The sequence below is a fragment of the Peromyscus maniculatus genome, chromosome 6 (genome assembly GCF_049852395.1).
Source record: "Peromyscus maniculatus bairdii isolate BWxNUB_F1_BW_parent chromosome 6, HU_Pman_BW_mat_3.1, whole genome shotgun sequence".
Classification (NCBI taxonomy): domain Eukaryota; kingdom Metazoa; phylum Chordata; class Mammalia; order Rodentia; family Cricetidae; genus Peromyscus; species Peromyscus maniculatus.
This window is the reverse complement of record NC_134857.1, coordinates 89651745-89663937: the sequence shown is the minus strand read 5'-3', so window position 1 is coordinate 89663937 and position 12193 is coordinate 89651745. Positions and strand designations below refer to the sequence as shown.

The following is a 12193-nucleotide window of genomic DNA, read 5'->3' as shown; positions in this document are numbered from 1 at the left end:
TAATAAATCACTCATACTGTCTTTTGGAAATAGAGTGATGTGAAATTAATGAGGCCAGAGCTAGAGCCCAGGCTGGGCCAAATGACTCTATTCATGCTTTCTTCTTTTCATTCCATTTGTCACATTTCTCCAGGTTATACTAAATAATTGCTATTAGTTTCTATTAAAGAGGCACAGGCACCATATATATTTGACAGCCTAGCCCAGACCCACCCCCTCCCAACTCTAGGCTTACTTTCCAGTTGCGGCTCTAATAGCTGGGTTGTGGGGGGGGGGTGCCATTTCCCTCTCTTGGCTTCTACTTGGACACTGTCTACTGAATTCTGTCTGCTGTGAAACCACACTGCCACATATCAGTGACACTTGGGGACTTGGACGTTCAGTGGATAAAATCTGTTGTTTATGCTAAACAAATGAAAGTAACCACCCCTCTGGGTACTGAGCTTCATGCCACATGTCACTGGAAGCTTCATCCTGAGTCACAGAGCACCAGACTAGAGACAGTTTGATATTCAGTCTCTCTATATCTTCCCTTTCCTCTCATCTCCAGCCGCCAGTTAGTATTTTCTCCCCTGTGGTGTTTAAATGTAGAAACAGAAGTCATTTTCAGTGAAAGGCTCTTCTGTCGTTGGGAACACCCACATTGCCTGTAGAGTAGACTCCAGGGGTCCTAGAGAAGTGAGCAGAATTCTCTCAGCATCATAGAGGAAAAGGGTGAACCCAGTGGTTGGAAAGGAGACAGAGGTTGCCAGATTCTAGTCCTATGTCATCCCAACTAAGCCCATTCCAAGCATGGCATAGTGACTGGAATCAGACACATGAAGACTGGTATTAAAGACCTCTTGGCACTGACTGATGTGGACCCTGAGTCAAAGAGGCCAAGATTCACACATCACTGCCTGGTCCTTAAGTGATGGGGGTTTTCTGATAGGTTTAAATTAATTGCATGACCATGTCGCGTGCTAAGATTCAAGTGGGCACCTGCTTCAAGATGACAGACTGGCGGGGGAGTGGGGGGTGTGCATGTCTGCAGGGGACACTTAGAGGTGGCAGGATTTAAACTAATCTGCCCTGAGCCATGACTGTGGCTGGTTTGTAGAGCCCGTGTACAGAGATTAGTATAAACTCATTGGAAGACATGGCTGTCTAGGGGGCGTCTGGAGTCTGTGGCAGGCTTGTTCTGAAGGGTTCTCAGAATGCATCAAAAATCCCTGGACAGTTCCACTCCATGCCCACCCTCCCGAGTGACAAAACAAACCACTTGTTTACTATGGATGGTTTTGTGGAAGACAAATGGGGAAATGGAGGTTTTTATGTCTCTAAATTAATTCTCTTTAAAAATTTGCCTTCTTCCTAGAGATGGACAGGCTGACAGCGGGGGAGGGGAGTGGAGGGGGGAGGACACTATTCTACCTGCAGTGGAAATGATGTCTATCTGAAACGGGCCTTCACCCACTGTTTCCAATGACGAAACCCCGTAGTAGAGACGTTTGGATCTTATTTAGGGAACTTCACCAAAGAAGTGCTGCTATTGCAGAACCAGGCAGCGGCAAAGGAGAACTAAATAGCTAACGGCCTTGCTGAATCCCTCTCCATGTCTTCCGTGACGATCCTCCTTCGGGCTCACTTCCCACAGCCCTGTGCATTGGCCTGGCCTCCTTCGTCTCCCTTCCTGTGGCCACTGCTGCTGCTGTATGCTCTACCCAACATTAGCAAGGCTTGTGCCCATCCATCTCCACACCCTTGTTCCATTTTTTATGAATCAGAGTCTATACTTACATTTAATTTGCATTAGAATACTTCTTAATTACTTACTCGGAAACTTGCTCGTGTTTTGTCTCACACAGTTTCCAGGTAAAAACACTCCCCACCAAGATGTGTCATGCTAATCCTACAACCCTGGCGTCTTCTTGGTACTGGAAACCCCTTGGGCCGTGATCCTCACTCCTAAGTGTAGACTCGGAGTACCATGTGAAGCATGTCTTCTGCCCAAATGCGTGATACCATCGCTGCTTAGGGAAGGCGAAAGATTAAGAAAGACTCTATGCAGCCAGGTGTGAAAAGCCTTGTTTGAACCACTGACAGTGGTATAAATGTGTGGCAACAAAAGAGAATGTATGACTTATCAATTCTTTTCCAAATGAGTGTCCTTAGTTAGCTCTGTCAACTGTCAGCTAAGAATCACCTAAGACGGGAGTCTTGATTGAGGGGCTGGCCTGTGGGCATGTCTGTGGGTGACTGTCTCCGAAGTCAGTTGTAAGAAGGAACAGCCCACATGGTTCCTGCTTCTGCCCTGCCCTGACTTCTCCCCATGGCGGAGTGTGTCCTGTAAGGGGAAGGAACTTTTTCATCCCTGTGTGCTCTCATTCGGAGAGTTTTGTCCCAGCCACGGAGAGGACACTAGGACAATCAGAAAACAAGTCATTTTACAAACAGACATACATCTTTAATACAAATGAGCAGTAACTGTGTAGCAATGTCAGAAATAAGCTGTCTTCAATGAGAGGCTTTTTTCCCAAAAGATACAAGATGCACAAATAAATCAGTGATACTTTACACATGTTCATGGGGAGGCACTTTAATTTCATAATGAACTATGAATATTTTCATAGTTTTTGTCCATTTGAAATTCCAAAAACATTAACAGAATTATTCATTTCCATAATTGTTATGAGTAAAAAAGGAATGAATCCTGTACCTTAATATTGTCATTTTATGCATTACTCAAAAGTACAATAACCCTGAGGACAAAGGAGAGTTGCTCCCTTTCCTTACACAGTATAAAAAACTGAGACAACAGCAGGTGTCCCTCACTAACACAAACCAAACTATGTTGTAGAATGAGTCTCATAAACACAAGTCCATCTTGTCTCTTTGGTTCAAAAAATAAAAGAGGTAGGCTAGGGTCAAAGATTCCCATTTCACTAGATTTTTCAAAAAGCAATTATAACATAAATTACCAGAAACTAAATGAGTATATGGACTAAATCTTAAAATGTTAAGAATGTGTGTGTGTGTGTGTGTGTGTGTGTGTGTGTGTGTGTGTGTGTATGGTTTTTTGAGACACGGTTTCTCTGTATAGCTGTGGCTGTCCTGGAACTCATTCTGTAGACCAGGCTGGCCTTGAACTCAGAGAGTCACCTGCCTCTCCCTCCACAGGCAGGTAAGAATATTGAATATCTTCTTATAGAAGAAATAAGATTTTTCTAAGTTGTAATAAAACAAATCATAAAAGATCATTGACTACAAAATCAGCTTCAATAAAAATTTTAAGTGCTGTTGATATTACAAATGTCCTGCCATCTTCCTAAATCTTGAGGCAAGTGAAAATGTGGATGTGTATGTTTGCAGATTGAGCCTTTCATTCAAATACATACAATGAATATATACTGCTGTTGAAATGTGCTGGTGTCTTAGCTTTGAGCCACTCCATCTGCAAAGCACAGGTTCAAAAGACTTCAACCGTAAAAGTGAAATGAAGGTGTTATTTACCTGAAATCAGCACTCCAGTCATGAAAAGAGCAATTTCAGATTGCTGTGAAGGTCCCAGGGAGCCTTCCTGATTAAGAGAATTTGATTAAAAAAAAAAACAAAACAAAACAAAACAAAACCAAGACACTCTCTAGGAAATGGTACAAGTCAACGGTTTTGTTCACAGATGTTTTCGAAAGCAATGGATCTACCAAATAACTTGTATCAATAATTTAACGACATATGACAATCAATGTCTAAAAGTGGGGACCAAATAACAATTCAAGTAGAACAGAAGAGTGTCCACCGAAATAAATATTATCTCACTGCTCCTCCATACACAAATTTGGCTACTATAATTCATCCTTATTGTGCTTACAGATGAGGATATAAACTGTGCAAGATTGATTTTAAGTACAGTGATTTTTTTCTACTAATGTTCCTGTAGGAGAATTTTACATCTATAAAGATATCCAAAATATATAGAACAATTTGAGTCCCAAGGCTTTCTGATCATTTTGGGTATTTTTTTAAAAATTTGGGTATAAACAAATTGACATAAACTTGGACCAATCAGAACAAAGATTAGTGATTTATAATTCTACCACACAAAAATGATTTCAGCTTAAGCAAGTACATTTTCAGATTTAGGGTGCAAGGTGATATAAAGTACAATTTTGTGGCCTCTTCAACACTTATTGAAACTGTGATTTTGAACATGACTGAAGATAGAAGACTGAGTCCAAATGCTTGAAGTGATTGCCGAGTCTCTTCCCTTTGGCTGGGGAAAAACAGCTTCTTCTGCAACAGATGTGCTGCAATCCCAGAAGACCCTGGAGAGCGAGTGAGCGCGTGTGCGCACGCGCGCTGACAACTTTGGTCATCGTGGCAAAGACGGCTTGGGCGCCTCACTTCCGAGCCACTCCCAGCGTCTGCTTCATGTTTTCGTACACCACATAGCTGATGCCGACGGCAGGGAGCACCTTCATGAAGTTTGGGGTGATGCCTCGGTAAAGTCCTGGCACCCCTTCTTTGGAGACTATTCGCCGAAAAAGACCGACCATGTTCAGCTGCGGGGTCCCTTCTACCATGGCTAGCAAACAGATAAACAAACAAACAAACAAGAAAAGGCAAGTGAAACCGCAGGAACCAGGTTAATCCGATATTCAAGCATGCCTCATTATTATTGCAACAGATAATTAGGGATTCAGATTGGCATCCGGAATACAATGGGCCGATAAAAATCAATTACAAAAGCAACCCTCTTCGTGCATCACCCACCAGTGAGTTACAATGATGGCAGCTCTTTACGAATGGTTGTTCTAGGTTAATTACTTCCCGTGCTAGCCCTTCAGGATAAGTGTATACATTTCATAATTGGGCAATTAGGAACTTGTCCTGAAACCCTAGTTAGCTAGTAGCGAAACCAAGAAGCTGTGGCTGATGCTCAAGCCCGCCACTTTTAACCACATCACTCCGTCACAGCATCCTCCCCAAGCCCTGACTAGAATGGTTCCATTTTGGATAATAGGGGAAGGGGAGATTTGGAGAAGTTTAGACAGAGCATAGGAGACCTGGGCCTTGTAATTATCTCAGGAGGGGGAGAGATGAAGAAAGGAGGAAGAAAAAAAGAAGGGGGGAGGAGGAAGAGGAGGAGGAGGGAGAGGAGGAGGAGGCAGCCCTGTATTGCTGGTACAACAAAGGACGAAGGCAGGACCGGGCATGGGGGAGGGGACCGTGGTGATTTGGGGATGTGATTATTACCCACAGGGTACTAAGGGGCTGGAGATGCCCACATGTTGACCAGCTATTTTCTTCAAATTGAAATATCCCCCACAGGATCGAGGAGACTTCAGGAAATAAATAAAACCTACCAAGCTCAGTCAGCCTCTGTAACTAGCAGGGTGGCAGGACCCCTCCCCACTCCCCGAGGTTAGGTGAGCAGTTATAACTGCTGCAGATGGGAGGCGCCAGCACAAGTTTCTGGCAGGTTACGCAGGGAGCTCCAGGGGTTTGGCTTCCGCGGCTGGTCACTTGCACTGGGTGCAGGGTAGGGTGGGGTGGGGTGTTGGCGAAGCAGCTGCCTTGGAGTCACTCGAGCCCCTTTAAGTAGCTGTCACTCAACTCCAGTCATAACCCCGGCAAACTCTCCAAGGCACTATGCTAGACGTGGGGGGAACCTGTTCCTTCCGTCTGTCCTTCCCCTACCTGGGTGAACAGACAGGTCAGCTCACTCTAGCCTCCACAGGAAAAGTCGCCCAGCAGCAGAGTGGGGGTGAGGGAACTCAACCTGAGGCACGGGACGATGGCTAAAGACTTCGGAATTCCCGCTGAGAACTTTGGAATTGACACTGGAAACCCTGAAAACTTAGAAAAAACGTCTGAGGAGATAAGTCATGAGTGGGCCTGGATGAAGAATGGCAGATCTTGGCCGCTGGGCTGGGTCAGGACTTGAGCTCAGAGGAAGGGGAGGCTCACTGTGCAGCAGTGTCAGTCCCTGAGTGGGTCTGAACTGCAGCTCCATTCCCTGTCAAATGTATAACCTTACGGACACTCCTTCACTGTTTTTGCCTGTTAGTGCTTTGTCAAATGTGGATGATATTAGTATCAAGCTCCCCAAATGGTCACAATGGCGAGATGACCAACCGCAACACATTTAGTTTGCTATTTTGCATTCCTCTCAGCCCCTCAAATACGCCACTCTGCGGGCCTGTTCCCAGCTAGCTCCCACCGCATTCCCAGGCTTCATCTGGAGATGGGGTGGAACTCACGCCATGGGGTGTTTTATAAAGGGCCATCTTCTGGTTGAACCCATGTCTTTCCCGCTCTCCAGTGACCGCATTCATGCCTGACTTGTTGCGTTCTCTAACCCTAGCACCCATCCGACAGGTGCCCGGTCCCTGATGACTCAAAAGTGTGCAGACCAGTGACTGACTGCTTGGTTGAAGGAGGGGTTGGGAGTGGAACCACAGATGCCCAGGACTCGTTCAGAAGGGAAAGTGCAATAGATGAAGGTGACCAGGGAAAAAGAAGAACAGAAAAGAAAGTCAAAGAGTATGTCATGCTTTCAAAGAGTAGGCAGCAATAAATGCCAGGAAGCAGCAAGAAGAGAGTAGTGTTTAAGTGGCAGGAGAGTCAGGACAGGGCAGCCTAGGAGCCAGCGGAGGGAGTGCCACAGAGAGGGAGTGCCACAGAGAAAAGGGCAAAGTGCCAAGCTTAGGGTCTAAACAGCACTGATGAACAGTCCAGTCACCACTTTGAGAATTTAGCAAACGCCAAATTCTTTACACATATTCCTGTTAATTCTTTTTGTCCCTCTTCATGGAAGACAAAATGAAAGAGAGATGTGGAGCAAAGACCTAAGCCCAAATCTGCCAGATGTCAAACTTTATGCTCTTAAAAAAGCATGTGATTGACACGAAGTGTTACCACACCCACCCTGGAATGCAGACTCACCTTGGGCCTGCATTCGAGTCCTCACCAAAGCCAGGGGGTAACTGGCCAGCTGCCCACAGGTGCTGGACAGGGCCCCACAGCTCAGTAGCACCACCACACCGGGGTTGACAGAGTCTTTTGCAAAGTTCTCCAGCCAGTAAGACTTCAAAAGCTGCCCCAGAAACAAAGAAGCCAGTCAACAAAGGAGATACTCAGCCGTCATTCACTCAACATAAACATCTTCAGGGCCGTTTCATGTAGTTAACTCTTTAAAAGTAAAATATTTTAATCATAAACTATATATGCTAATACATTTTTTAAAAGCCTATATACCAAGTTGTGCTGATTTGAATGAGAATACCCCTGTGGAGGTTTGAATAGGAATGGCCCCCATAAACTCATGTGTTGGAATGCTTGGCCCATAGGGAGTGGCACTATTGGAAGATTTGGCCTTGTCGGAGTAGGTATGCCCTGGCTGGAGGAAGTATGTCACTGTGGGGGCTGAGACTTTGTGATCTCAGAAGCTCAAGTCAGTCCCCAGCTGCTGCCTATGGATCAAATGTAGAACTCTCAGCTCCTCCTCCAGCACCATATCTGCCTGCACGCCACCATGCTTCTCACCATGATGATAATGGACTAAACTTCTGAAACTGTAAGCCCGCCTCAATTAAATGTTTTCCTTTACAAGAGTTGCTGTGGTCATGGTGTCTCTTCACATTCCCAGTTATCTCTCTCTGACTCTTACTTGTGGATAAGGGTGTGAACTTTCAGTTACCGCTCCAGCACCATGCCTGCCTGCCTGCTGCCATGATCCCGGCCATGTTGGTCATGGACTCACCCTCTGAAAATGTAAGCCCCAAATAAACATTTTCTTTTGTAAGTTGCCTCGGTCATGGCATCTTATCAGAACAATAAAAAAAGTAACCAAGACTCTCGCTTAATTTTTTAAATTTGTTTTTGTTTTTGTTTGTTTTATAGAATTGTATTTCTCAATGGAAACCTTGTGGGCTAGGTTGTTACATTCCAAGTACTAAGACTAGACAACAACAGAAGGACCCTGCCAACCAAGAACAATATATTGACAAAACTGTCTTTTGAATATGAAGGAGAAATTAAGAGCTCGATGGACAAGTAAAAACTGAGAGAATGTACCACCACTAGACCTGCAAGAGATGGCAAAGGCATCCTTCAATCTGAAACAAAAGGGCAATAAGCAGCAGCAGGAAACGTGAAAAGCCCATGGTAAAATGAGTAAAGAGGAAATGATGGTCTTCCGATATTGTAATACAGGCATGTAGACAACTTTGAAATCTGATACAGAATTCAAAAATGAAAGCATGAGAATTCATTGTAAATCCATGTTAGGGGACTCACTATGAAAAGATGACTTTTGATGACTGCTTGTCATCAAAACAGAACAGGGACACCCAGGGGTAAGGAGTGGCTTTATGTACAATTCTGATTGACGAGATAGATTTTTGCAGTGTCAAGATTTTTAGATTGGAGGGACACTGGCTTTGTAGGAGGAGTTTGGGAGTGCTCCCTATGTTTCTATCTTTTAAAGTAAATTTTATATGAAGAGTTCAAGAATCAGTAGCAATCACTTGTCATTGTTACAGAGAATGCACATGACTGCAAGTTATTTTATAAAAATTAGGACACAGAGCTGGGTAGGTGGAGAAGGAAGGGATCTATGAAAAAGTGAAAATGAGTATCATAATAAATAAATAATCAATATATTTAAAAATAAGTCTTCTGAGATATAATATATAATACATATATAATAAAATAAGTCTTCTGGGTGGCTTCCATTACCTGCCTTCCTTCCTGAGCTGGGGCTCAGCTCCCTCCTACGGTGTGTGCTGACTCACGTCTGTCACAGCATGTCAGACAATCTGAGTTTCTCTTCAGGCTTGCCCATCTCCTCACCAGACCTTTGGGTTCTTAAAGGCCCTGAGTCCTTCTTTCACTCAGTATCTAAAGCAACGGTTTGAATGTAGTGTGTGTTCAGTAAATGTCTGTCAGATTCCTAAGTTAAGGGATCCATGTGGCAGGGGTGACCCACAGTTTTTGACCTGAGTGGCAGGGGTGACCCACAGTTTTTGACCTGAGTGGCAGGGGTGACCCACAGTTTTTGACCTGAGTGGCAGGGGTGACCCACAGTTTTGACCTGAGTGGCAGGGGTGACCCACAGCTTTTGACCTGAGTGGCAGGGGTGACCCACAGCTTTTGACCTGAGTGGCAGGGGTGACCCACAGTCTTTGACCTGAGTGGCAGGGGGTGACCCACAGCTTTTGACCTGAGTGGCAGGGGTGACCCACAGTTTTTGACCTGAGTGGCAGGGGTGACCCACAGTTTTTGACCTGAGTGGCGGGAGTGACCCGGGGTTTGTATTCTGAGTTGCCTGAGCAGAGTCTCCATGCTCATGCTTCATTTTACAGGCTGAGCTGCCTTCTCCACGCCCACCTCCAGCCCTAGGGACTGCCAGATGACAGGGGATGAAGCCTGGCTTTATCAGTGCCCGATTTTAGTAATCCTAATACATTTCTGCTTATTTTTTCCGTGCCTCCCAGCCCCTCATGCCATCTTCTAAACCAAATTTTCATCCATCCTCTTTGTGAACAAAAGTAAATACGCAAGGAAACCTAACATAAGAAGTGACTCAGTACATGTGTGTTCTCACAATCAGGGTGCGGGAAAGATCGAAGGACACACAAGGGGCAGTCCAGTCACACCCAGCTCTCCACCTCGCAGACTTCCTACACTGCGGACAGGAGCATGCTGTACCCTCACTCACCTCATACACAGCGAGATCGATGCCTGCGTAAGGAATGATGCCCAGTAAGTTGGGAACATAGCCTTTGTAAAAAGCCCCAAAGCCTTCATGTTTCAAAATCTTCTTGGCACAACCGTATATTCCAGAGTATTGTCCAGTTTTGGCTACAGCTAGCCGGGTTTTCAGAACCTGGATACCGGAGAACGGAACACAGTATCATTCACATTTAACATCGAACAGTTCAAGCGTATTGATTTCGTGGGGCACTAGGAAATTCTCTCTCTCAAGAGAATGTCCAGTTCACTGATAGAGTCTCCCTCATGGGTAACTTCCATTGAGAAGCTAAAATCAGAGCCAGGAAGGGCCAGTTATTTCAAAGAGAGTCTAAAGGAGGGCTTTGGAAAAAAAAAATGTGAACCAGGTAATCTTTTGATGTCATAATAAAATTAATTGTCAAGGAAGGTGAAGAAAATGGCCTATGGGACAATTCCAGTATCTTCAGCTTGGAGCCCAGGCTGAGGAGGTGGGGGGTTGGAAAGGGGTGGTATTGGTTGAAATGAGGGGTGTGAGGGTAGTCTAAATATCTCTAGAGGCTCAGAGGTACCACAATCTACAGAGCACTTATGGCACAAGCATGTGGCCTTGAGTTTGATGCCGTAAAACCCACACAAGAAGTCAGGCATGGGAGTGGATGCCTGTGGGCCCCCTGGGGAGGTAAGACAGACAGCTCTCTGGGGTTCACTGGCCTGTCAGCCTGGCCCATAACAGTGAGCTCAGGCCAGTGAGAGACCCAGTCTCAAAATACAAGGTACACAGTGCCTCCTGATGAACGACACCTGAGGCTGACCTCTGGCCTCCATGGGCACATGCACACACATGTGCACCCACACGGGCATGCCCATCTGCGCACATACACACACACACAAATCTATTGACATGCATATCACAAAGGGGTTCAAGTTAAAGGTATATTTTGCTTAGGTCTTATAAGCTATTGAAAACCCCTACTTGTATCCATAAAACTATCCCTATCTACTGCATTAGTTTTGCTGTAAAGTGGGAGTTGGCAAACACTTTTTTGCAAAGGCCAAACAATAAACATTTCAGTCTTTGCTAGCCTCAAATGCGAGTCTCCGTTAACGTGTTCTTTGCTTTCCCTTCACTTCTTCCTGTCTTTGTCAGGTGTAACAACAATTAACTGAGGCTGTGCACACAGGGCACAGGAGGTCCACAGTTTGCTAGCCAGCCCACGTTCTTCCGGAAGGATGTCTAGTTGTTATTACCATCCCACAACCAAAGCCTCGGCTTCCACTGCTGGGGTTATGGTACAAAAGCTCGCTGGACAGGAATGAGAGCCATAACCCTTATCAGCACCGTGGCAGCCAGCCTCTGAGATGGCTCCAGAGGGTCCTGTGTCCACAGATGCTCTGCTTTGCAGGATCCCCTCACACACAGTACCCAGGTCAACCTGTGTCGCCAACAGGGCACAGTGGAAGCGACAACAGGCACCAGTTGATTCGCATGCAGTCTCTTTCTCTCTTCTGGCTCACATCACTGACTGTAAAGGAAGCGAGGTTACCATGCTGTGAGAATACACAGGCCATCTAGAAAGGCTCGCCTAAGAGACCCGATGCTTCCAGGCAACAGCCAGCGAGGACGGGCAGCAGCCACCCCAGTGAGCCTGAAAGCAGATCCACTCCAGGAGAGCCTCTAGACGGCTGCAGGCCTGGCTGACGCCTTGACAAGAGGCGGTGAGACAGGCAGGGAGGCCCGGCTCTGCCGCTCTCACACTCCTCACTGCCAGAACTGTGAGGTGCTGAGGCTCGTTTCAAGCTGCTGAGTTTGGGTTAACTTAGCACACAACTACAGCCAGCCAGTGCAAACGCCACCAAGCAGTCAGGCCACCACGGTACCTACCTCCATGGGATAGATAAAAGTCTGTGCAGTTGCCCCAGCCATGGAACCAGAAACGAACCTCTCAAAGGTTCCCAATTTTTGTCCTTCTTCGGTAAGCAGCTTCTTGTACTGTAAAAAGGAAGTTTTAAGAGGCACACTAAACCGCCGTCGCTGGACTCCGTAACCTACAAGGCCACTCCGCTGCCCAAACCCACGGAACCCACATCCTCCCCCTGGCCAACCATGTCCCACGACATCGACAACTCCAATAGGCACAAGCGCCACCTGCCACCAGTTGGAAGAACAGACCCACTCCGCTGCCCAATCCCACCCACCCAGCATCCTCCTCCTGAACAGCCCTCTCCAGCAGCAGCAGCAGCCCCTATAGGCACAAGCCCCACCCACACCAGTTCGAAACCATAGGCGCAGGCACAACCCACACCAGTTGGAAGAACAGACCCCAAAGGCACAAGTAAAGCCCACACCAGCCAAAGGAAGTGGACAATGCACTAGATCTAGGCACCCAAACCCCCATAAACCTCAGCGGAGACAACCCTACTCAGCCTGACAACCAGCCAATCACCAGAACCCTTGGGCATTCAGGGCAAAAGACAG

The 12193-nt window shown here is 46.3% G+C and overlaps 1 protein-coding gene across 2 annotated transcripts in view; it reads right to left on the bottom strand.

The window, feature by feature from the left end:
* Positions 1-2424: 2424 nt before the first annotated feature.
* The window catches only part of LOC102918676 (mitochondrial adenyl nucleotide antiporter SLC25A24), a 42693-nt gene continuing 32924 nt past the window's right edge, over positions 2425-12193 (bottom strand). For both annotated transcript variants that reach the window (XM_006979447.4, XM_015998113.3), the window contains exons 7-10: positions 11600-11707; positions 9704-9871; positions 6928-7078; positions 2425-4564 (exon numbers count right to left, since the gene is read on the bottom strand). In XM_006979447.4, the coding sequence (XP_006979509.1) occupies positions 4380-4564; positions 6928-7078; positions 9704-9871; positions 11600-11707 (612 nt within the window). In that variant the 3' untranslated portion in view covers positions 2425-4379. The remainder of the gene's footprint in view (positions 4565-6927; positions 7079-9703; positions 9872-11599; positions 11708-12193) is intronic.